Genomic DNA, 26,244 nt, shown 5'->3' with positions numbered 1-26,244 from the left:
TGGGCTCTCCCTGTCTGGCAAGGCTGCCCTTGGCCTCCATGCCCTTAGATGGTACTGGCCTGGCTGAACTTCTGCAAGGGAACTTGGAAGTGTCAGAGCAATGCCTTACAGGAGTGGGGAAAACAAAGAAATTCTGTTGACGAAGGTCAAAATGCACCTTGCTGATGCCTGGCTACCCAAGAGCGTCCTTGCCCACCAGTGGGACTGACGTGCCACTGCTGAGTCCTCTCTGGTATCGGGGCTCTGGGGTGAGCCAGCGCCCATGGGATGATGGCAGGGAGGGACCCGGGTCCTGCTGGGCTGGCTGGGGCTGGTGCTGGGCTCGCAAATGCCTGACCAGTGGTCCAGACGCGGTAACCCTCGCTGAGCTCGCGGTGGTGGTGGCTGGCTGCGGGTCCCACAGGCACACACTGCAAATTCCTGTTTCTCGGAGCAGGGTGTGGTGAAAGCTGCAGGAGCTTCCGTGAGTCTCTGCGTTTGCTGCTGCTGTCTGGAACTGCCTTAAGTGATCCCTGCAAGAGTCGGGGAGAAATTTTTGTGCCAGATATAAAGATCAGATGAGCAGCAGTTGCTCAGATCTGGAAAAAAAATAGTAAGAGGTAAGAAGTTGAAAAGATTGGAGAAGCATTATTGATATTTCTTGTATTTCTGTGCATTGTCAGGGTTATTAAGAGCTGTTCTGGAGACCACCTCGGGTTGTAATCCACTATGAAAAGAGAACTAAGAGATCAAATCTGTGTTTTTAAATAAAAATCTCTATCAAACTTGTGCAGGAAGGCAGAGCTCTGTAAAGCAAGTTTTGTGTTGGCACCAGCAGGAGTGGGAACGTAAGATCCATATGGGATGTAATGAAATTTCCACTGACCTTGTGTGGGAAGGAAACTCTTGTCAACAGGGGAACGTGAAGGTTTTAAAAATGTTTTGTTATGAAACTGGTACCTTTGTATCCTCTAGGAACGCAGCAGTTGGTTTTTAAGAGGCTTAATTCAAAGGCGGTTACTCTTTGCCACCCTCAGCTCCAGCAAATGCTGTCGTTAACCCCAGAAGTTGTGTAATGGGGAGAGTGCTTGCCTGCAAAAGGGGGTGCGTTTGAGGCAGCGCTGTAAGGCAGCAGGCATGCCGTCCCCGGGAGGCTGCTCTGCTGAGCTCGGGGGGTGACCGCACCAGCCTGCCATTGCCCATCCCGGCTCTGCTCAGGCGGGAAGCCGGGGAGCTGTCGGGAGCCATGGCTGCGTAGGTGGTCGTCTGCTGCTGATCCCAGAAGGCATCGCAGCCCTTGCATGGCACAGAGCCCCTGAAGAGCCGTCTTCCTGATGAAATCAGAGCCGCAGTGCTGCGTACACGTGATCTTTCTGTAAAGCCTAGGCTATTTTTCAGCAAATGGTGGAGTCCCAGCACCAAGGACTGGACCAGCTTTCAGGTGTGATGAAGCTTTCTGGATGTTCACTCCAGGCATTCCTGCACATCTCTATAGCAAAACCAGACTAAATATTGCTGTGTGACATTAAAGCATCCTTCCTCTCTCCCCAGAGAAGATGTTGTTGCAAGGGGAGCAAATTCTATTTTCTGTGTATGAGTGTAGATGTGAAGAGGGAGGGGATGGAGGAGCAGCATTGTTTGTGAGGTGTGCAGCTCTATTTTGGCACAGTGATGGACACTGTAGGAATAGGATATAGCTTATTTTGATGCAAGACTAAAGACCAAGACACTCTGACTCCAGTTATTTTGAGACCTCATTTGCAATGAGAATTCAATTCCTTTTTCTCCATTATTTTAGCAGCCATATATGTATTTTTAAAAAGGGTGTTTCTAGAATTGCTTATCTAGTGGAATTGTCTTTCATTTCAGGGTGCTCTGCAGCTCAGCTGTGAATGAGGGCTGATGTTTGTGTGCAGCAGATGCCCAGTCACAGGGGAGCCCTGACTGTGCAGCACCGCCTGGGTAAAGGCAGCAGCTGTGCTGAGCATCCCTGTCACTCTTTGTCCTCTGCCTGGGGCCTTGGCCCTTCTGGTTCCAGTGTCCAGCTTCCTCGTGTCTGCAGATGGGATGGATGTGAGTCAGAAATGAGTTGGAGTGCATTGGCTACACAGGGATGCTCACACGGTTATCCGACGTCAGGACCGGCATTGCTAGTGGCCAAGTGCAGTGTGCTGAGTCCCTTGCCAAGACAGTGCATGAACCTCAGATGCATTTTATGAATAACTGTACTATCCTCTCATGAAGTGTCAAGAACACAAAGGAAGTGCTGTAAAAGCAGTGCCCATGGAGGATCCCACATAAGGTGACTGATTAACTTCAGAGCTTTCAGCATTTGTTACTTCCAAGGAGCTTTTGGTTTTTAGGTGACCTTCACGCAGCCTGCAGCCTCCAGTCCCATTACTGCCATCGTTAAATTACCCAGTAATGAGATTGCTGCAGGTGGCCTTGTTCCTGCAGCTCTCAGAGTTCACCTGTCAGGCTGCAAGTAGCTCAGTCTCGAACGATAGTTTTTATACAAAGAAATGTTGAAAAATAACAGATTGCCAGATTCTTATAATGGCAGTTTTAACCTCCTCCACTTGGGATCCTCACAAATTTAAAGAGCTTGAAATTGTCCATAAATCTTTTGAGATTTCAGTCAGTGCTTTGCATCATCATTACTTCATAATTAATTAATTCAGCATCCTGTATGGAGTAATGATTATCAGGATAGGACCTTGCTGTAGCTGTGAAATTGTGGGACAGCCTGATGCTGGCAGTGGATTGGTAGGGCTAGCCTGCCTTGTGTGCATATAGATATATACATATGCATACTGAAGATTGTTTCACACACTGGAATGACACCACTGTATTGTCTTGGCTCGGGTCACTTTGCTTCCCAGTTATGATGCAGCGATTTCAAGCGCGCATGCTCAGGCAGTACAGGTATTTTTAGTTTGCTGAGGCTCTTGAGGGTAAGTGACCATCTGTCGTCTTACCATGTTGAAGTTGCAGAAGGAATCAAGGATGAGGTCTAGCCCTCTTGTCAAAGGGATTTACCAACTTTAGGACTTCCTCCTTAGCACCATCACATAGACAGCAACAGTTCAACGTGCTGCATGCAGCCTTGCACCAGAAGGTGCCCAGGGGCCAGGAGCACCCATGGCTCCCGCTAGTGTCACTGGTGGAGTCCCCAGGAGCTGCTTCCTCTGCCGCGCCAGTGTCCTGTGGCATGGTGAGATCCCCAAGCTGCATGGAGAAGCATTTGAACTAAACAAGCACCCACAAATACTTGACATCTTCCTTCTGTTATGTCCACATGTCTCTTGGCTGATAATCAAGCCTGAGATGTGCTGGGGAAAGAGGACTTGGAGCTGCCCAGTTCAGCGAGCCCTGATGCCCATCTTCACCCATAAGCATGAGTTGTGTTTCTCCTGTGTGCGCGTATGTGGTGGTGTGCACGTGTTATCTTGTTTGGCAGTGCACTTTTGGGAGCTAACTGTTAGTGCTTTGTAAGCTCACAAGGTGATGGAGGAAAAGCTGTGACCTGTAGCCTGGATGCTGCCTGTACTGGGATGTGATGCTTGTTGAAATGGCAAGCTTTGGTGTCACCAAAATCATGTTCTTTCCCCTCTTGCTTTTGAGTCCTCCTGCCATCACCTCTCAAAAAGGGCCAGAAGTTTGGATGTTTATAAATCAGCTAAACTTGATGTTTCAAGAGGTCCCAGTAGCTGAGGTCAGGTGTGGGTCTGGTCTGTCATGTTAAAAAAAAAAGATGTCTCACTGAGCAGCAAGGCACGGTGTGAGTGTGCGGGTATTGCGTGCGCACTTGGGGAGCAGCCGGCTGGCCCCAGGCTTCGATGGCCAAGCGCAGGATTTGCCCTCTGGGTTGCACAGATCCGCGAGACCATGCAAGGAGGCTGTAGGATACTTGGACAAAGTACAGGTGGAAGTGGGGCCTCATCCTCTTGTTTGCTGGGCTGCAGGGCTTGAGGGGGTCCAGGAGCTAATTGGGAAAGGAAGAAATAATGTTAGTGCAGAAAAGAGGGAGTTGAGTCGGTGGCGGTGCTGTTACCCTACTGTTAGGCCAGCAGTGAGCTGGTACATCTGTGGGAGCCAGGGAGGGGACCAGGTGGGACGGAGACTCTCCAAGGCATCTCTGTGTGCTACCCTGCCCTGTTCCAGCCCTGTTGAGCCCCGAGGGTGCACACGTGGGAAAAGGGGGCTGGCGTGGGGCTGAGCTCCTCCGATGGCTTTTGCTAGGGACACTTCACATTGGGGTCCATCAGCTACAGGTGACCAAAGTGAGAAAAACATACTTAATCACAAACCTTAGGAAAAGATAAAGAATACGTTGTTTGTTACAGATTGCTTATAAAAATGTTTGTAGCACTAAAGAAAGAGGCTGTTTCTGTGGGTGGACTGAAATGGCTGCAGGTGCCTTGTCTGTTGAGCAGAGTGCATTTCTGTGCACCGTTCTCACTGTTGGGAGAAAACCAGGTTCCTGAAGGTGAGCGTGTGCAGTAGCATGCTGTTGCTGGAGCTGGCCTGCTCAGCTGGGGTGTCGGACTGCCTTCTGTGGTGGGGAGGGCCAGGGGGCTGCTCTCCCCTCTGCCCCTGGGGTCTGGGAACAGGCAGTTGTTGCATGGACACATTTCATCATGCGACCTTAGTGATTCTGGCTTGTCTGATCCTCCGCTGCACAGCTGTCCCCTCTGGAAGCCTGATCAGCCTGATTGTTCTCACTCTGAATATTTTTTTTTCCTACTGTCTAGTCTCATTTTTCCCTCCCGTTTCCAGCTCTGCACACTCCCTCCCCACAGGGCTCCCCTTCCCACTGGGCAGAGCCCAGCTCCAGCTCCTGTGAGAGAGCTGCTCCCTGCGCAGGCTTCTAAGAGCTGCTAAAAACCTTCCCTGCAGTTGGGAAGCCGTTTGGAAGGTGTATGTCCATCCCAGCCTGTGCTGTGGGCTCTGCACTGCTCCTCTTGCAGGGAGGGTGAAGGGTCTGGCTGCAATTTGTGAGCAGCGTTTCCTTCTCTGGTGCTTCCTGGGAAGCCAGGATAAGCCTCGTGTTGGGGATTTGCAGCCGAGAAGGGGGAACTGGAAAAAGCGCAATTGGTCTTTTACCGTGGGAGAGAAGTATCCTCAAAATGAGTGTGCCCAGGCTCCCCTGCCCTCTCCCCCTGCCCCACAGGCGCTGCAGAGCCTCTTTGGGTACTGGCACAGTGTCTGAAGGTCCATATGAGGAAGCAGAAAAATCTGGGACAGATAAAGTCTGTGTTTTCTGAACTGGAGTTTGGAGGGTCTGAAAGTCAAAAGCCAAAGAGGCTTTTGAAGCTTTTTTGAGCCAAAGATGAGAGTGATTTGCCCGTTAACATGGCAGCACTGAGGGGATGGATGCAGGTGAGAGAGTGTGCTGTACAGTGCCAGCCTCCTTTGGGTCACTGTCAGACGTTCTGTAGGTATTCAAATGATCATTTATCAAGAAATAATGCGCTAGTTTATATGCAAAGAGTGCATGATTTCAGGTAGTACTAGATGAATTGAAGTATCATTTTCTAGTTTCCAAAAAGGCAATTGAAAAGCTCTGAGGGTTGGTCTCTGTATACTTACACAGCTGTTTATTTTGACAAAGAACAAGGTTTTAATGTGAGACCGGTGAATGAAATTCTTCAGCTCTCCCTTGGAAAAAAAATCTGTTGTCTTTAGCAAGCCTTGAATTAAACCTAAGGCTTGTGAGGGAGCCTGCTCTAGAAGAGCCTGTGCAATTTGCTCTGATTCAAGGAACGACAGCCCTCCTGGCCAGTGGTTGTTGCTGATGTTGTGTTTTCTTCTCCTCTCTTGTGTGCATGCAGAAATCCGAACTCAGCTGGTCGAGCAGTTCAAATGCCTGGAGCAGCAGTCGGAGTCGCGCCTGCAGCTGCTGCAGGACCTGCAGGAGTTCTTCCGCAGGAAGGCTGAGATCGAGCTGGAGTACTCCAGGAGCCTGGAGAAACTGGCTGAACGATTCTCCTCCAAGATACGCAGCTCCAGAGAGCACCAGTTCAAGTAAGGAGGCATTCTCAGGGGCAAAATGATGGGCCTAGACTGCTTCACACACTAGATATTTGTAGCTGCGCAGTCCAAAAGTGGAGTAAACTACACAGCATCAGTTGTGACCTTGTCTGTCTTATCACAGTGCAGGGTCACAAAAAGGCAAAAGGTTTTTTTATTCAGGACTTTCACTGAAGTGGTACTGACCTGTGCTGCCTGAATTACACTTCCTATGCACTTCTTTCAGCAGTACAATAAAAATATGTATCAGGGACTCAGAAGGATTCAAGCCCCTTGATTTTTTTTAAGAGGCTTGAATTCAGCCACTGGTTTGATTGTGCAAATAATGGTAGGCCCATTCCATAAACCCTGGTTTCGGATGTGGTCCAGTCCTTAGATGTCAGAGTGCTTCACGTGGCACACAGATCTGCTTACAGGCTCAGGCTTGGAAGCAGTTTCTGGAAATGTAATTTATTGCAGTTTTTTAAAATGAAGTATGTATGTTTTCTGTGTACACACCCATACAGTGTTGAAGATAGGCAAATCCATAGTGGAAATATTTTGAAACAAAGCTTTGAAATAGGAGGTATGAACTGGATGCTGGAATTGTGTGAAACTCAAACTGATGGTGGAAATTGTAAAATCCGTGAATGTATGAATATGTGCAAGTTTTCAAAAGCAGCCTCTTTTCAGTTTCACCACACTCCCAGGCTTGGCTAAAACAAAAATGATCCAAAAAACTTTAAAAAACCCCCCAAAACAAAACAAACTTGAGGCAGAATTTAAGTCTGAAGGTGACTGTTTTGTGGCGAGGATATGCAGCTTGTGCTGTTATGCTGGCTGGCTGGTGGCCGTGACTTCAAGGCTCCTGGGACCACCACGGTTCCCGTTGCTGCTGGAGCAGCGGGTCCCTGCTATCCAGGTGTACCCAAGTGTGCCCACTTGGAGCTGCCGGGCTGGGCTCCATGGGATGGTGCTCAGCATTGGCGCGTGTGTGTTGGTAGCTGTCAGGGTTTTCCTCTACCCACAACGGGCTCTTCCTGGAATTTCTTGGAGTGTGGGTCTCGCTGGGCAGCAGCAAGACAGATGCTTGTCCTGGCTGCTTCCTGTGCAGCGCAGCAGCTGAAGGTCCCCACCTTTGCCTCCCCTGGCTGTAGCATTTGTCTCTGTCTCTTCTTCTGACAGTGACGTCCATGAAATAGTCTTTCAACTAGGATCATGCCCTTTGCTCAAGATAAAACTAGTGTCATTCATTTCAGTGGCCAAAGATGACAGCCACTGTTTAGCTCCTTTCCCACAAAATTGAGGGTTTTGCCTGTCTGCTGCATTTAGCCTTGCTAGCCCCTGGCTCATTATGGTATTTTTGTTTCTCTAACCTCTTGTGATTTTTGTTTTTTCCTGTTTCAGCTGCAAGAGCAGTGATTTCTGCTGTTACATTACTAAATCCTATTTATTCCATATTACTAAATCCCATTTAATCTGTTTTACTCGGTCTCTCTAGTGAGCAAGGCTTTACTGTTGTCTTATGCAAAATTCTGCTGAAGACAAATTGCCATTCAGATGCTTCCTAGTCTTTTTGCATCTGGCAGTTGCTCATCAGTTGTGTGCTGCTGGGCTCTCACTGCCATATCCTGCATTGGGGATGTCTGTCCTGGGGAAGGAATTGGCTGGTGTGGGCTCAGGAAGGTGCTCTTGTTCCCAGATGGAGCCCACGAGGGCTCGGGGTGTGTGTATGTGCCCTTCCCATCAGCTGAGAGCAGCATTATGGCACTGCCATTGCTTACTGTGCTTATGCTATTGGAAGGATGCTCTTGTGTGGTGTCTGCGGGTGACAGTGATTCTCCACCTTTATAAAACACCTGGGCACAAGTGCCTGGTGGTTTGTGATGGTGTTGGCAGTGTTAACAGGGTCTGCTTGGCTTCAGTGTGCGCTTCTGCTGAGTCCTCCCTGTTTTGCTCCCTGTTGAGAGAATCCCTTAATATGTTTTTCTTCCAGACTGCTTTGTATCTGCTCTTCATCACATTCATCTGCACCGTGTCCCCAGCTTCCTCATGAATGTCATTATTCTGATGAGGCTTTTGACACTGAAGAAATAGGGTATCTCTAGCTCTTTGTCCCTGGGTAGCCATGTGCAGCAGGCTGTGGCCCAGCCCTTAACAGCAGTGATTGCCATGGTGCTGTTGTTGGGCTGTTGGTGGTGATCCCGGGTCGATGGACTCATTCACGCTTTTATATGCAGTTGTGTTGTCTGTACGTGCATGCAGAGATGTTCTGGAGTCACTGTGCCTTCCTCTCCACACACTGGGTGGTGAGGTGGGCTGCACCAGCCCCGCTACCACAGGGGAGAACAACTTGGATGAGGAGTACGTGTGCGAAGGCTTCGGCTGCACAGTGTTGCTGTAGCAAGCATGGGCTGGTGTTCTGGTTGTGGGGCTTTTGGGAAGGACCCTTGCCAAGCCCGGGTGTGCAGCAGACCTGGTCCCTTGTGGGTGAAGCAGGGGGTGCTCCCTGGGCAGCTTGCACGTGTCTTTGGATGCTGGGGAGGGAGAAACCTCTGGGGCTTGGACGTGTCCATCAGGCACAGCTGTCGGCACATGGGGGGACCTGCCTGTGCAGGGGGTGGCAGGGGAGGTCTCCACCAAAGGCAGCTGCTTCTCTGGAACCAGCACATCTTGTAGGAAAGCATTGGTCTCATCAGAGGAAATGGTGTGGGTGAAATGTTTGGAACAAATCACTTGGCTGCCTCATTTAGAGGATTTGTTTCAAAGTGTCTCAGCTGGACAGTGTGAAATGTTTTGTTTCAGCTGTGTCATTTCTGGAAATTTTTATTCACTTTTCATTAATTTGCCTTCAGTACTACAAGCAGTACGTGTAGGTTTCTCTCAGTGTTGAGATGGAACATGTCAAAATTAGTTAAGCTCTAATCAAGTGTGAAATGTTTGCTGAAATTTCCCTCAAAAGAGAGTTTTTCTGACCAGCCCTGGCTTCTAGGCGGGTCAGGGTCTCAGGATGCCCCTCAGCAGCGTCTTGCCCAGAGGAGCAGGGTGGGGCTGAGCTGGCTCTGTGGATGCTGTGTGGCTCCCGGGGACTCCTCAGGTCACCCACCTCAACACCTGCTCCCACTCACAGCAATCTCTTTGTTATCTGCAGCACGAGTTGGATGAAGACCGTTGTAAATATTCAGCATACATGAATGTATTCACGCTGTGCAGACACTTCATGTTAAGTTGAATGCAAAACATTTTCTCCAGCACTGTTTAGTGGACTAAATGTGGTACAGCAGATTGTGTGGCAAATGGGTTCCTTCTGAAATGGAAGTGACAGCTGTATTAATAGCGTGGTGGGAGAAAGCAGCAAAACTATCTTCCTTGCAAAGTGTTGAAGGGATTGCCAGGGACATCTTTTCTCCTCTACCATCTTCCAGAGCACCCAGTTTGGGGAGGGCCTGGTTGGGGCTCTGATTTGGTACCTGTGCTTGTATGCTGCTGGACATCCCTGTGGGGAAGTGCTTGAACAGCTGAAAGAAATTCCGAAAGAGGTTCCTGGAAACTGGAGCAGGGCCGCAGAGGGGTTCCCAGCCCAGGTGGGGCAGAGGACCAGCTCTTGTGGTGTCTCTGTCTGCCTCGTGCCTTTTCAGGTCCTTCAGAGCTGTGGACCAGAGTATCTGCACTGTGTTACTGCAATAACTGACCTGTTGCAGAGCACACCTTTTTAAAGCATAGGTATGGAGCAGAGGAGTAGAAAGTGCCCCAATGGGTTGAGGTAGGGCAGAAAAAACAAGCTGTGCAGGGCAGAATGTATGCTAGGATCCATATATATGGGTGATGAGTGAAGCACAGGGCTGTGCCCAGGGTCAGCATTAGAGCATCTGTCTCCCCTGCACAGAAAAGCCTCTGTCCTGTCTCTGCAGCAGTGGGAGGCTGGTAAATAAGGAGGAAGCTGTGGGAGAGAGCAGCTTGGGGCAAAGAATGGGAATTCCTTGGCTTGATTGAAACCCTTGTGTATAATATTTAGACTATGAGCTTCTGTGTTGGCAGAGATCTTGAAGCACCAGCTCTCTGCTGGGTCACACCATCGTCCAGGTTGGATCAGCAGCTCAGGGCCAGCACCCAACCCTGCACTGGTGACCCCATGGTATCTGGCAGAGGGATGTGGCTCTGATTTTTTTTTTTTTTTCTTTTTTCCCAATTCCCTAGGAAAGATCAGCACCTACTTTCCCCTGTGAACTGCTGGTACCTGGTTCTGACGCAGACCCGGCGAGAGAGCAGAGATCACGCCACCCTGAATGACATCTTCATGAACAATGTCATCGTTCGGCTGTCACAGATCAGTGAAGATGTCATCAGGCTCTTCAAAAAGGTAACCAAAGCAGTGATGGAGAGTTCTGCTCAGCAAGGATCCATCCTTGCTAAAATAGAAGTTTATTGTGGAGTTCCACACAACTGTGCCCTCCCAAACGTCTAATGAGGTATGAAAGAGCCAACATTGTTAAAAAGCAGAGAAAGGTAACAGGAATTTCTACTTAGTACACGTCACCTCTTAATGAGAAAATGAGAGAGGAGTTTGAACTCTGGGCAGTGAAAATGTAAAACCACAGTAAGGCAGGCCAAGTAAAATTCTCGGAGACAACTTGCTAAAGACATAAAGCTAACAAAAACTTCTCCAAAATAGCAAGAAAGAAACCTTCTGCAGGATGTGAAGGGGAATAGATGGGTGAGGTGCAAAAATGCTACGAGGTAACAGCCAAAGGTCAGCTGACTTCTTTAGTTTGGTACTTGTTATGGAAAAGCTTAGACTGGACATTTTCTTGGCGGGATGGTGGTGTTACCAACCTGAGGAACCTTATCCAACTGCATTGTCATTAGATGTTGCAGAGCAAATCTCTAAATGCGTCTATCACTTGCAAGCCTTTCCAGATAATATTTGCCAAGAATTTTAAAGAAACTGGGATATAAAACTGTCAAATGACTAGCAGTGAAGTGTGACCTGATGCCAGAGAAATGAAAGGTGGAAAACGTGATGACTTTTTTAAAGACTCCTAGAGGGCTTCAGAGAACAGCTCAGCCATCTGACTTTAAAAACCAGACTTGTTGGGTGAAACTTTACTAAGGAGAAGAATGACAGGCATGTAGGCAGATACAAGAGTCAGCGTGGCTTTCTAAAGGGAGAAGTCGTGCCTCAGAAATCTAGTGGAGGTATTTCCAGGAGTTGGTGGTCATGTGAATAAGTTGGCACCGTACCTTCAGTGTCTTACAAGCTTTGGAAAAGGTCCCTTGCTGAAGTTCTTCAGGTAGAGAAGCTGTTGAAGAATGAGTGGTTGTTTTCTGGGTTAATGACTGGCTAAAAGACAGGGAACAAAAGGAAAGAGAATTTCAGTGGAGTTCCTAATAAATTATTTGTAAGAAGGATGACTAGTAAGATAATAAAGTCTGATGATGATACAGAATTATTAATGATAGCCAAACTAAAAATAAGTATCAAAGACTTGCAGGAATCTCACAGTCAGGTGGACCAGGACTCCAGCTGAAAATGAGGGGGGAAGTGTGTAATGTGTTAAGATCATGAGGAGTCACAGCAGTTCGTGGGCATGAGGGCCTCACCCTGGGTGAGCCCTGGGTGCTCAGCAGGCACGAGGCAGAAAGAGAAGTTAAAAAGGAAAGGCTTTTTAACATCACTTTTACTATAGATATTATATTACATTTGCAGTATTATGGGTCATGGTACATGTTGTTGCCTCATACCATGTTTTTGAAAGCAAGACATGTAACCTGCATCCTCGGGCCATTGGAGGGGTGTGAAAGAGCGTTCCCTGTTGGCAGCTGCCTGGCACTGCTGCCAGCACAACTCTGGGCTTGCGAATTGGCCCCACAGTTTGTCACACCCTGAACGTGCTCGGTGTCATCGCTGGCCCTTTTCATTCACTCCTGGGCGTTTGCTAATGGCTGTCTTCAGGGATACTGTGGTGGGCTGGATGGACCTTTCACCTGGCTGTGTGACTCTCTTGTTTATCTTCATTTTCGTCACTTGTTTTCAGCAGGGGTAGCTGGAGAACTGTAGTTAGTGAGCAGAGTGAGCCCATGGGGATGCCTTTCTGAACAGAAGGGCTCTCAAATCAGTGGTTATGCTGAAATTTTAACCCAGCTGAAGAGTAAATTTACTGTGGTATTTTTATGGCCAGTTTCCTCTAGTTCATAGATCTGATGTAGAAATTAAACTGCAGGGTCAGGTTTGGATTTGCTGATCTGTTATGGGACATCATCCTTTTTCTGTCCTCCTGGCTTTCAAAAATTGGGCAGATTTGCGATATATCTGTTAACTCAGTTCCCAGGCTTTTTCAGAATCTCCCTCCCATTTGCATTTTACTCTAAACCTGTTTTTGAGATGTATATGAAGACTATCCTTCTGCTTTACCCTTCCTAGGTCTGTGAATTGTATAGCTCACTTTGAACCATAGGACAAATCCAGTCAACATTCAAACAAGGACATAAATACAATGTTTGAAGTGTTTTCTTTTAATAGGTCAATCCTCAGCCAGGACAAGATGATAAAGTATTTCATCCATTCAGCAGTATTATTTTGTTGTGCTTGCTTTGCCTCGATCTCTCCCTTCGTCTTCTACTTTGAATTTAAATTTCAACTTTTAAGGCACAACACTTATTCCATAGAAGTTGTTGCTCCTTTTTTCTTCCTCCCCCATCTTCTGCCCAGAGAGGTGAAGTGGCGCTGACTCCCATCTGCAGCCTGCCAAAGCCAGCACCTGCTCTTAATCTGAGTGAGGCTTTACAATAGAATTGGGGGAATCTGTGATTTCACTTGCATTTGTCCCTTGAGGTTTAAATTGTAGCAGGACTCACCTGTCTCTGGAAATAATGCTCAGCTAGATTATGGAAAAGGGTTATTTTTTGTCATCATTTGTCCTTAATGCGTATAGGGAGGCTGCCACTTTTGGGGATATTCAGGTTATTTATTTTTCTTAACCTATGGCACACTGTGCCCAAAAGGGATCTAGGGCTGCGCTTCCCACTTTGCAGCAGGTCTGGTGAGGGGCCTTAGCCACGTGTGTGGGAGTATGAGCACCCTGGTAAAAGGCTTTTCAAGCCATCCAGTCCAGCCTTGCAGCTGGTACAAGATTGCTCAAATGAGGTATCTTTCATTGTTTTATCCAGTCTGGGTTTGAGTATGATGAGTATAAAGTGCCTGAAGCACTGGGGAGATGGTACCATGCAGGACCATTGGGCAAATAAACCATCTCCGGATGGGTTTAAGGCATCCGCAGTTGTGGTTCAGCTGTTGGGTTTTGTTGTAGATTGCTCTTTGATGGTAAATTAGGGTAACATTTTTTTCCAGAGATGCCACTTTTAATTCCTCCCATCTAGATTTTATTAATGGGTTGTGACATGCTGCGGGTACACAGAGGAACTGGAAGGTTTTGTGCTTTGTGCTTTCATTATGTAAATGTAAACAATCTCAGCAAGGAAGCGGGGCCCTAATATCTGGGGTACGAGGACATGCATAACTAAGAAGCAATTGGTCAGCGTGGTGGTAATCTGCCAAGGGAGATGCCAGGTGCTGAGCTGCTTCTTCCCTCGGCTTCACTGGCTGCGCTTGGCAGCAGTGGGGGTTGTTCATCAGTAAATGGAGGCAAGGGCTGGTGTCTCGGGACAGTGGTGGTAATGTTTGGGGATTTGATGAGGTTTGGTGGGGTGGAGAGATTTTCTGCAGCCAGGATTTTAAGCTCCTTTTTCCTGACAATTTTAATACAAAATCAAAGAGAATTTTTAAAGCCAGATGTTATGCTGGTAAATCAATGTACATCACTGCAAAGTGGATCCACTTTGGTTGTCCATAGGCACTGCAGGCAATATACAGCCAGTGTCTGAGCTGATTGTTTGGCTCAGCATACCCAAAAAGGAGAAACTCCAGTTTTAGGGAAATACCATCAGTTACTTATGAAACATTATTTACCCAAAGTATGTATGCTTTTAGTGGGGAGGGGAAGAGTTGTTAGTAAGGTGATCCTGATACACAGAAATTGGAACTCCAGGAGAACAGAAAACTAGAATAAGTTGAAAAAAAACACTTCAAAAATTTTAAAATAAAAAATGAAATTGTAGGCCCTAAGTCATAGTTAGAAAACCCCCACAAAGCCAAGAAAGAAAATGAGTAAAGCTTATAATGAAAATATGAAAAAGAGATGGGGATTGAATTAATGAAGTTGGCAGACAGTGGAATTAAATACAGAAGCAACAACTTTTAAATAAGTGTGTGTTTGCATAAAATATATGCAACTGGCCTTCATGCACACATACATATATGTATGTGCATATTGAGTGTCTTTGTGTGCCTGTGCACTACTAAGTAATTTAGTAATGAAGTGGTACATAAAATCATACGCAGACAAATGTCAAGTGATGCACATAAGGAAAAGCAGCTTTCCAGCTTGGATGCATAAGGCTGGGCTCTGTACTAAATTTGGGATGAGACGTGGAGTTAAAGCTTCAGGCTCAGAGCATGCCAGCTCAGCGCTTGCTAGCAGTCAGAAAAGAAATCAAAAGTTAGAAATTGCAGGGAACAGAGCAGAAAACATTGTTAATCCCCTGCAAATCCATGGCACGCTCACATCTCAAATCCTGTTGTTTTCCTTTCTGCTCCTTTCCTCCCAACACATACACACTGTCACCGTGCTCGGTGGCATCAGGTGGCAGAGCAGCTCTGTGTTGTGACACTTGCACCGGTGCTCCCCGAGGCACGCTGGGCTGGGGCAGGCTCAGCAGCAGCGATGGGTTTGGGGCATGGGGGTGGAGGACTGCAGCCCAGCGCGGTGGGGAACGCGAGGGGCGGCCTGGCAGGACCAGGCCGCTCTGGGGACCAGAGCTGACAGGCTCTGTGATGATGGTGCCACATCCCCCTGGACTGTCATGGGTCACACAAATTTGAGAGTAGAGCCTTGGAGAGCTCTGATGAGAAGAAACCTCTCTGTCTGTAGGAGGGTCTGTAGACGGTTTTGGCATCACTGGTGTTTAGACAGGGTGATAGATGTCAGTTAAGCAATCTACAGCCCTTTTGTTGGCCTTTCAGGTATTTTTGAATTGCATCCAAAGGAATCTCAGTTATAACTGCAGAAAAAATATACAGAACTGTGGGATTCATTCAAAGGTGGTCTTGAGGCAGAGCATGGAGATGCTTGTTAACTGATATCAGTAAAGGCAGGACCATTTACAAAATATCAGTGGAATCTGGACTTGGACTTCAATAGTTCTTTTGTTACAAAATGGGCAGTTGTTCCCCGTCCAGTGATTTGCTGTCTTTCTTCCCCTTCCTTTTCTGCTCTTCCCAGGTGTAGAATACAGAATTCCTGTCTTTGGTGATCTGTCTCCATGCAGGTGTGATTTGGCTTCCCCTCTGAACTCAAGTTGTTCAGCTGAAGCCCTGTGTACTGAAGCTGTGTAATTTTACACAGCTACTATCCAACCCACCTACTTGTATTTTATCCCAACAGTTAAACAGTGCATCTTTCTTCTCTTGGCAATGCTTCAGAATCCAGTATTTAACATATTGCTATAATTGAGGGCTCCAATTGCATCCCGTTGGTGTGAATGATGTGAGGGCAGGAATAGCAGTGTAGATTGGGTGTTCTCCTGACACCTAGCCCTGCTGCTGTGACCCTCTAATCTGAAGCCACGAGATATATATGATACATATATATGGCATTTTCATAGCGGGAGTTAGCTGGAGCCTAGAGACCCAAGGCCAATGTCTCTCATTAGCTGTGCTGCTGATGGCTGTTACAGTGAAGGAGGAGCCCACAGGGATATTAAATGTGTCCCAGCATTTTTATAGAAAGACCCAGTAATGATATCATTTACTTGTTGCACCCACTGGTTATAGTAGCAGTGACAAAGGGCAGTTGTCCTCTGGTGGGTATGGCTTCTTGCTGCACAAAAACTACCATTCTCCAAAGCGGGGCAATAAATTTTTGCAGTGAGGTTTTTCAAGTCAGGCCCATTGTTGTCTGGAGACCAGGAGCTGTGTATCCAGGCTGAGAGAGAAACGCCAGTCTCTGCTGCAGGAAAGCCATGGTGTAACTGGTTAGATAGCTGTGGGTGCCTTTGGGGTGCATGGTCAGCATGATTAAAAATGGACCAAGAAATCCTTGTGTCTCCTGCTTTGAATCTCTTGGTACATGAAAGGTGGGGTGCATCTTCTTCACCTTCAGACTTCTACCATGTATTTGGGTTGGTTCTCTGGACTCGTGTGGAGAGATGGGCATGTCTGAAATGCCCCCCGGTCTGTGTCAATGCCTGCCTTGGGATGGGGTGAGTGTTGGCTGTCCTGGCTCTTTGCAGCATGCATGGGTGGCTCAGTGGCAGCTGTGATATTGCAGATGCCAGACTGGGGTCAGTGAAGGCCATGAAAACCTTTGCTGTTTCTCTCATTTTGTTTACCTTGGCATCCTGTGTCTTACAGCTGGTGCCCAAGATGTTTTCCATCAGAAGAACATCCATAAGTGCTAGGAGCCACCAGAGGAGACTTCCTGAGCTGAGGCTGCTGTGAAGAGCCCAGCGGCTGAATGCAGTGCAGGGCAGCTCTGGGTGCCTTCGTGTTGGTGGTGGCCTGGCCCGCAGCTCCTCGCAGTCTGCCCAGTGTCACACGTGTCTTGAAAGGCGGGTGGTTTGGGTGGGGGTACAGAACTGCAGGAGCTCGTGTGGAAATGGGGTTTAATTCTCCAGCTCTTCCTGGCTCTCCAGCACGGCTGCTGCCGGGGCTGACTCTGGAGGTGGGCTGGGGTTTGAGAGATGTTCCCCTGCTTGCTGCCGGCCGTGACACTGACCTTGAGATGAATGTGGTAAGATGAGCTTGGCTTGCACGTGTGAAACGCAGGGAGCGTGTGCCCTCTCTGGTATTGTCTTCTCCTTCTCAGCAGAAGCTTTCCTGGGGAATGTAGGACCTGGAGATGGAGTGCTGCTCACCGGGGTGAGGAATGGTGTCCTGTTAGCAAGTGCTGCAGAGCTGTGCAGATATTTAAGGGTATCGGGGTGCTGTGGAGGAGCTCCGTGGGCAGTCTAGGGGACTGGCAGCACCTTGAGCATCCCTGGCCTGCAGCTCAGCTTGTGCCATCGAAACAGCTGGGTGGCCGCCCTGACTGCCCCAGCAGACAGGCAAGCCCTATGAATGAGAAAAGCAGGGGAAGAAACCTCGACTGGGCAGATTCCCCTGGAGCTTCTAGTGTGACTCACGTTCTGGCTTAGGAGGAGATTGTCAAAGCAGGTGTGTTAATGTTGATCGGCAGGCAATAAGCAGAGATGCGAAGAGATGTCACTGCAGAGATCTGACTTGATCTGTTGTAGAATGAGTCCCCGTCACCTCATGATCTCACAGCACATCCTGGCAGAGAGAAACTGCCAGTGAGGGTGAGAGTTGTGCTGCTGGCCCCCTCAGCCAGGCAGGTGTTGTCTCCCCCTTTACCTCCTGCGGTGGCAGAAGGAATGAAGTTTGATGCTGCTTCCAAGTATGGAATACAGGAAATTATACGTTTGAGACCAGAGCATTGCTATGTCCGAAATAACCGTGCTGCGTTATTCCCCAGTGTGAGATTTAATTACGTTCCATGACAGTGAATTTAATTATGCCCCATACTGCAGTGTCCTGGATGGAGATTTAATGACAAAGTGGTGTCTGTCTGGAAGGGAGTTCTTTTCTTTGTCTTGAAAATAAGCATTCTTCCTTGCCAGGAATCTGTGTTGCTTCTTCCCCTTACTTTGTCTGCAGTGGCAGGAATTTTAATAAACCTGCTAAAACTGAATCCATTGCTATCCCAGCAAGCAACTCTGTTTTTTTAATAGGAGTGGAAGGCATAAAGAAGTGGCTAAATCAGAGTTTGGGTTTTGCGGATGGTACCAGGGAATTGGAATGACATCTTGGTGTTGTCTCCCGTAAACACACAAATGTAACTGCTCTGTTATAAAAAGGGCAGGCAGCAAACTCAGAGGAGAGGTGAGTCCTTCAGCTTCCCGCCTGCCCACCTTTGGAAGAGGCTCCGTCATCGCGGGGTTGGACGCTGCCCTCAGGGATGCTGGGAGACTTGTGATGACACCAGAGACCGATTTGGTCTCCAGCAACAGGATGCAGGGCATTTGCTCTATAGTGTCTGTAAGCAAGTGGGTCTTTTAATGTAGTACCCACCTGTGGTCCCCTCATGTCACTGTCACTCGTGGGAACAACGTGCTGCTGACAACTGAGCTGGGTTTTTTTGTTGCTCTATTTAGGAGTCTAAAATTAGGTTTGAAAATTAAGGCTTTGTGGCCTTGCCCTCCACCACACAGGAAATCTGGGGCAGAGACGAGAGCTGCAGCTGCCTTTGGGCCATTGCTCATACCATGAGCCCGCCCCCCTCCTTTGGTTTTGGGGGGGCTTGGCTCAGGGCCACTGGGGTCTGAGACCCCCCTTTATAGACCTTGACTTAAATAATTTCTATTTGGGATGTATCTGGGAGGGATGTGTGCCTTTAATAGCTCTGTTGCTTATTAACAAGCTGCAAGTGAGATTTTCGAGACCAGCTAATGACTGTCAGTGTCGGCGGGGAGGGGAGGGGGACTGGGGTTCCCAGCAGAGGAGGTTTCCAGATGGCTGGGGGTACTTAGCACCTTCTGGTAATTGGCATCTTCTTGGCACCTCGTGCATGTAGGAATGGGAGCAGCGTGCCTCAGTCGCACTTCTGAAGATGGGACTCTTCCAAATACCCTGACGTGAAATCACAGATAAACTGTAATTACTGGATATTCACTGAATGCAGAGTGCTTCTACTCTTTAGATTCCTTGCTTCACTCTTTACATTCAGTTCCAACTTTCAGTAATCTAAGGTTAAACTTTTCAAGTATGTAGGTTGCCCGCTTAGCTTTAATTAGAAGACCTCTCTGTGTCCTGGGCTCCTTCAGCCACTCAGCCAAGAAGCTGATGGGGTATTGTTTTCCCTGACTGTGTGTACAAAAATGCATCAAGTTATTTGAGGAAATCTGAAAGAAACTGCTCCTTGTTTTGGTTTGAGGTTTTTCTTGGGGGGGAGGGGGGTGTGACTGTACTGAGCGTAAACACATCTTCAAGCTGTAATAAATGTTTCCTAGCCAAGAAGATTCCACAGAGAGATTTGGGGTGTAATTACAAGGGAGGCAGGAAAGCAGTGCATGCACATCTCCAGTAGCATCCAACCACTGGATTTCTGAGTAGGAGTTGACTTGATCCACAGCCAGGCTTAAATGTTCAGCAGCTCCCCAAGCTGTGGCCTCTCCTGTGAAATGCCATGTTGATGCTGTAGGAGGGAGGCAACTGGATCTGCTTCATCCTGCCTGGCAGGACGAGTGAAAATACAAACTGATAATAGGATTTCAGCAGACGAGGGGGTGGAAGGAGGAAAGTGCTGAGAGTTTTTCACTCGTAGTGAGCTTTCTCCCAAGCTTGTTGAACTTTGGCTATTGCGGTTGTGAAATTGGACACTTCATTATATAACTGTGGTATAGCTATTTTGTAATAAAATGTCCTTTTTGAGAGATACTTTGGTTCACTCAGGTCAGAATAATGAAAATGAGCTAACGAAGACAAATTGAGAAGGGTGGGTTATGGCAAGGAAAATTTAAACCTGAAATGCTCAGGCTACGAAGCACCGATAATCTTAATTCTGAAATATCAAAAGTGGATTGGAAATTGCAAGTCCAGGTGCAGGTGTCTTTAATGAATCTTATCAAATCAAGATGGATTGGCAGGTGATATGATGTGACTGGAGAATGCAAATCTAAGCTCTTTATGTACCCACAAATGTTTACTGTATAATTTAAGTTATACAGGGGAGTTAATGTAGCACTAACACACAGCCAGCTCAGTGCAGAGAGTGCGATAGCTGCTCACCCGCATCCAATAATGCAGGTTTTGTTGAAAAATAGGCAAAGTCAAGCTATAAACCACTTCTGACTACAGTGCTTGTGTGCACTCTGCCAGTCTTATTGTGAAACAAGTCTCAAGAATGGGGGAGGGTGTTACGTGTTAGATCCACAGAGTGAGCTGTGGGCTGGCAATAAATACTGCCAGTGGAAGGGCAAAGCAATATTGTCTGTAATTCTAGTTTCATCCCTGTGTGTTTGCAGGATAAATAAATTAAACGGTGTGATGTTCCTCATCATGGTCTATGAAACCCAGGTTGGGTGAACCATGGACAAACATTGACCTCAAACAAAAATGCAGCCATTCTGAAATAGCATGAGGATTTGCTGTACTGTATGTGTTCGTGTTTATAATCATGCATTTTATTTTGTTAAGGAATTGTAGAAAATTAAAGGAAATCAAAATGACAGTTTACGTTTAAACTTCACTGTCACAGGCAGATTTGGAAGAGGAGGCCATCTGTATTTTGGTTTTAATGTTTAGAAATGGAAAAAATGGAGCCCAGATGTGGATTGGCAGCCCTGTTGATGCTGTCTCTTCAGTTCCCAGAGCAGGAAGGACATTAGACAGGATTTCTGAAGTGCTGCAAATAAGGCCCCTAGGGCATTTCTCATGCTGCGGGGCCATTTTGTTTATTAAAATAATACCTAGAATTAAAATGTACATGGTTTTGTTAACACCACTGCAGAGCAAAGAATGGCAAGTCATGTGTGGGGCAGGGGAGCGAGGAGAGGGCAGATTTCTGAGGGGGCAGACAGTCTTGAAGATAGGCATTACCTGCAGCCGGTTGTGCTGCCAAGGTCCACCACTCCCTTGTCAGCTGAGAGAAGACAAATGCTTCAGACAGGAGAGGTGGTTGTGTCTTTGCCCTCTGTGGGGTGGCTGTGAAAGCCTTTGCTGGGGATTAGCAGGATCCACTGGGGTACAGGGGTGGATGGGCTCCAACAAGTACTTCTGGATTTATAAGGATCAGCTTGGGCACCTTGCTTAAGAGAAGAGAAGAATAACTCACTGCTTCCCTGTCCTGCCAGCTCACCAGTGACCCCAAACTCTGTTCCTTCTGCTGGTGCCACAGTGTCCCGTACCAGTACTCAGGCAGCACTGGAGACATTCCATGTGTCTTTGGTCAGCTAGTCAGGAAAAAAACTGTCACCTCATTTCTTCTTCCTGTGGTATTTGGAAGTCATACAGTTTTACTTTTCCCTCCAAAATGTATTTTCCTTTCAGAAACTCATGTTGTGAACGTAACAGAGTCTCCACTCTTTCCTCTTTTTGTCTTCCAGAGTAAGGAGATTGGCCTACAGATGCATGAAGAACTCCTGAAAGTCACCAACGAGCTGTACACGGTGAGTGATGAGCTGATCCTGCCCAGGTCTCGTCCTGTGCAGTGAGGGGAACATAGGCTGTGTCATTTGTTAGAGCAAAATGTCCGTTCAGTGTTTCAGTGACTTGGAGGCTCGCTCTCCCTCCTGCCATCCTGCATACAGCCTCTTGCATGTGCTAGAAGCGTTTCACCCTTCACCGGGTTTGACGGCAGCGGAGGGGGATTTCCCAGCGGTCCTGCCATGAAGGGCTTCTGCAGCTGCATCAGGCAGCGGATCATGCCACATAACTGTGTCACTTAAGCGGAAGTGGAGATGTTTTGGGCATGATCCGGTGCGATCCCCGGTGTCTGTAACTCTGTACCTGCTGGGCCTTCTACACTGTGTTGCCTTTAGGCCCATTTCAGTTTTCCCTTGGTTGGTGATTTCTGCTAGGTGCTAATGGCTCAGAAGTCGTGCTCTGAGCTGGCAGTGCTGATTTGTGGCTGAAACCTGACCTGCTCATGTGAGTCTGGTGGCCTGTGGATGACGGCTGAACACAACCTTCTGCTGGGGAATGCATAAAGCTTCTAGCTCGTGTGTGCTCAGCTTCATCTCCCTGCTCCAAGCAGCAGTTTGGTTACGGAGCTGTCTCTGTGCCTCCAGGTGAAATCATCTGCTGTTATTCAGGACATTGCGCTTCAAGCAGGTTTTCATAGTAGGGCAGCAAAAGTCTTTGTGTTGCTTCTGTCTCTTGCCCTGCAGCAATTGTTTTCTTTGCTTTATTTGTGGTTTAGGATCAACAAAGCAATATAAAGTCTGTCTTGTGTTAGAAAATTGAGACGATATATTTGCTTTCTTTGGTTGTCTCTGTTACTGGTACATAAATAACACTGCAGTAGGTTTATTCCTAAACAATCATTTTATTCCATTTCTTGAAAAATAGGCCTAAACAACAGAGCATGAATAATATTATTTGAAATTTCTGCCATAAATCTTCTCTTAATAGGTTTATTTCTGCATTGGTTGTTGAAGGATTCAGTTTTTGTGAGACCTGCAGTGTGGGTGGACAGCCAGGTTGGATTAAAAAGCCTGTATGAGATTTGGGTGTGTGTTGTTGATGGTTGAATGTCACAAGCTGTGTTAGTGGTGGTGATTAATTAAGATTAATTACAACAGCAGCATGACAGATGCAAAAGAAGGAAAGACTAACAAGAGCTGGGCTGACCTTAATATCTGCAGACCAGTGTACTCAGAACCCAAACCCAGGACAGGAGCATCACCTGAGGGACATGGTTAGGTCGGTCTGAGGATCAGAAGAGTACTGAGGTCTGAAGTGCATCCAGTTGGCCAAGGAAGAGCATAGAGAGTAATTATGCTCCCGCTGAGTCTGCAGCAAAACTCATCTTCCCTGGAGCTGAGATTTCCCCCCATTCACTGCTTTGCTCTGCATGCTGAGCAGAACGTGTTTGGATGGTGAAGCAGACTGGAACGGCTGGAAGAGCTTTGTGTTTGCTTTGAACTGACCTTGCTGCTAAGATAACAAACCAACTGTGTCATCTGGCTGGGAGGGAGCAGGGAAGAGACGCTCATTTCAGAAAGGATGATGAAACATGACGAAAAAGCTGGCCCAATGGAGCAAACAGGATCATCTTAAATCTGTTCAGGGCAAACCAGCTCCCCTCCAGTCAGTAGCTTTCTGTCCTTCAGACATCAGGTAGGAGGCTTCACTGCGCACTGGGCTTGGAGGCTGAGCCACTGTGCTGGTGGTGTTTCAGGATATCTTCAGGACTGAGCTGGCGCTGGCATATCCCTTGCCACGTGTTGGGTACCCAAGAGCAGCATGTTCAATATCCGTGGCTGCTGACAAAATCAGATACTGAAGAAGGATGCCTGGCTCAAAAGTCACCAGGCTCCTGCTTGTAAAATATAATTTCTCTGCTGTCAATGCAAGGAAGTCGTTTATCTTGCCTGTGGCCAAGCCTTGGATCCATAGTACGTCTATGCCTTGGCTAGGCTGCTTTTTAAGCCTTTCAGAGGGGAATTCTGTGCACTGTGTGGAAACTATATAATTTTTTACAGGCTTCTCAGGCATTCACTGTCTCAAACTTAAGCCAAAATAACTAAACTGATTTTAATTCAGCCTTGTTGCTGTTCTGTTGCAAGTCATCCTGTGGACTCTGTGTGGAAAAAACTAAACTCCAAAACCACGCTGATTTCAATTAAAAAGGAAGTAGATGGCTTTTGTTCTGAAGGAGGGGTTGCTTGTGAACAGTTTTGCACAGAAATAATTTAGCTGTGCATTAAAGCCAGCTTTATTCTTTTGATTCCTGCTTAGACTCCAGCAGACAGATACCGAGTTGGAGTCTGTGAAGTTTGGAGGTTCTTTGTTCCTCTGCTCACAGGTCCCTTGTTGTGTTGTATGCATTCCTATCTGAAGAAGTCGGGCCTAAATATTAGGGTGAGAAAAACAGTAACCCCAGAGCACTGTTCTGGTGCTGTTTTCTGTAAGCCCCAGCAATGATGTGCAGTTTGTGTATGGCACTAACAGTGGGCTCTTTGTGTGGGCTTTGTTTGCCATAATGCAGGGCTACGGCTGCAGCTGAAGGCAGTCCCTGGAAGTCCATAGAAGTACGGTGATATGAACCAGTGCAATGCTTTGTCACAAGGTATTATGGAAGAGAATTAACAAATATGAAATGAATTGTATTAATTAGAATAATATCTACAGATACATTACCCAGGTTAAAAATAATAATAATGGTCACCATTTGCTGTGTAGCAGGACGTGAATTGGCTGGAGGAAGTTTTCCCTTTCCATCAGGAGTGCTGCAATGGGGGAGGCCCTACCTCTGTGGTTAGTGGGTGTTTCCATGAGTGTTATGCTGTAGAAATCGTTGACTGTATCACACGGTAGAAGCGTGTTGGTACGTTGCTCTGTATCACACTGTAGAAATGCTCTGGAAAGATGTTTACTTTCATGCTTTCTTAAAGGAGCAGGGAGATGGAGGTGAGCATCTGTCAGCCTGATGGATTTTCCCCTTTCTCAGACCTTACGCTATGGGTGTCCCTTAGGCTCCATCCAAAGAGGAGCAGGCTGGGATCTTCATTAGGCTTTTGCCTATGGTCATTTGTGTTTCACCCCATGCTCTGGGCTTGTCTTTGGGTCTCCTCGGCTTCGGGAGGACCTGAGCTGGTGCCTAACACAAGTCACCGGCTTCTCTTCTGGGTCAGAACTGTAATGATGAGCTGTTTGGAAATGTAAAGGACTTTAGCTGAAGACAGCAAACAGTGCCATTGATGGCTGGTATTTTGGCAATGGCCTTTATCCAGAATGTGTTATTAATATTGGAAAACACAACTCGTGTTGTTAAATAACTAATGAACATTGGAACATATTTTTCTCCCTCCACTGCAGCTAATTAACTTATTTGCAGAAAAGATCCCAGGGACGCAGCTGTGGCAGTTTTTCTTTCTGACACAATAGTATAAGACAGGGACACTGTGACTTGACTGCAAGTGCTGAGAAGGCACAAGGGAATTGCGGCTCAAAGGGCTGATCGCTGCAGTGCAGGTAGTCCCCGTTCAAAATTAAGGCAGATATTAAACCAAACAGAAATATCCCCCAAATTTCCAAGCCTGAGCTGTGTGGTGTGGCAGCTGATGAGGAACGCAGTCGGCACAGCAAGCCTTTTAAGGCATCTGTTTCAGCAACATGAATGCTTAAGTTGGGGGAAAATATTTTAATGAATATTAGGTCCTTTGCATTTTGTTAAAGAGACTTTCAGAAGACTTTTAAACCTGGTTCCCATGTTACCTTTTCAGATTCTATCAGGGGTAAAACACGGAGGAGGGTCAAGGGCCTTTGTTAAGGAAAGTTTCTCCAGTGATTAGCAGATGAGTCAGTAAGAGGCTGTGCAAAGGCACTGGATCACAGTGGGGCTCAGACCCCCTTGCAGCACTCTGGGTGGTGGGGTCCTGCCTTGCGCTCTGCTGCCGACGTTCCCCTTGGAGCCGCGGGAGCCTTCGGAGTCGGCGGGAAGAGGGGTTACAGCAGCATGTCCCCAGGCCTGTGGCAGAGCTGCGTGGCCATGGGTGAACAGAGACAACTAATGAGTTGTGCTGACGTTTTTCTGGCTAGGTAACCATCTCGTAACCTTTAGATTTTACAAAAATCATGCAATTTGGACCACCGTTTAATTGCTGTGCTTTTCTGCTGAATTGCCTTAGGGCCTCTCCAGGTGCTGGAGAAACCTCTCTCATTACAGTTCGACGGCACTGAAGTGCAGATCTTTTCTTTTTCACTTTCCTCTTGAGTTTTTCACAAAAAGATGGAGACAGTGAAGATGAGGAGGGCTCAGCGAAGCCTCTAGTCTTTCTCCTTAGGAAAAACCCCAGAATTGTCTGTGTGTGTCCTGTGATGTACACTGCAGAAACTGCAGTTTGAAATGTGTGGTTTGAACCTGTGTTAGAATTTGCAGAATTTTGAAATAAAGCAGCTCAGAGACAAGGCATAAACCTTTGCTTACTAGTCCTTGCAATTGCCTAAAATTGTAACTCCCAGCGATGGCACATTTGCACAGGCTTCAATGCAGCATTTGGAGCTCGTTTGCAGCTGACGTTTGTGCTTGGCAAGAAGATAGATCATATGTTTCAGCCTAACCTTGTCCAAGTTAAACACTCTTGGTTCCTGCTGACAACCGCAGCTGAGGAAAACTCTGTATTTTCTTCATTAAGGCTTGTGTAAAGTTACTCTGTTTTTGTGGGTTCCTGTTCCTTTTTAACTGGAGGCAAGCCTGTCCCAGCGTTGTCGCCGGTGGTGCCCAGGCACTTTGTGTGAGACTGAGAAGTCAGGCATCTCCAGCCTTGTCAAGGCAATGTGAAATAAAGCATCCAAATCCTGAAGGGAGATGATAAAAGGGGACAACATGACTAAAGGCATAAAGAGAGAAGAGCAGATGTGTTCCTCTTGCCAGCCCCATTAAAATGATCACAATGTGCCCTTAGGGTTTTTGTGTC

The 26,244-nt window shown here is 47.2% G+C and overlaps 1 protein-coding gene across 5 annotated transcripts in view; it reads left to right on the top strand.

Annotated features, from left to right (window-relative positions):
- The window catches only part of SRGAP3 (SLIT-ROBO Rho GTPase activating protein 3), a 122,801-nt gene that overhangs the window by 55,818 nt on the left and 40,739 nt on the right, over positions 1–26,244 (top strand). For all 5 annotated transcript variants that reach the window (XM_074913925.1, XM_074913924.1, XM_074913923.1 and 2 more), the window contains exons 2-4: positions 5,814–6,006; positions 10,189–10,351; positions 21,208–21,270. In XM_074913925.1, the coding sequence (XP_074770026.1) occupies positions 5,814–6,006; positions 10,189–10,351; positions 21,208–21,270 (419 nt within the window). The remainder of the gene's footprint in view (positions 1–5,813; positions 6,007–10,188; positions 10,352–21,207; positions 21,271–26,244) is intronic.

This window comes from Athene noctua, chromosome 10 (assembly GCF_965140245.1).
Source record: "Athene noctua chromosome 10, bAthNoc1.hap1.1, whole genome shotgun sequence".
NCBI lineage: Eukaryota > Metazoa > Chordata > Aves > Strigiformes > Strigidae > Athene > Athene noctua.
The sequence above is the reverse complement of the archived record's forward strand: the minus strand, read 5'-3'. Positions and strand labels throughout refer to the sequence as shown.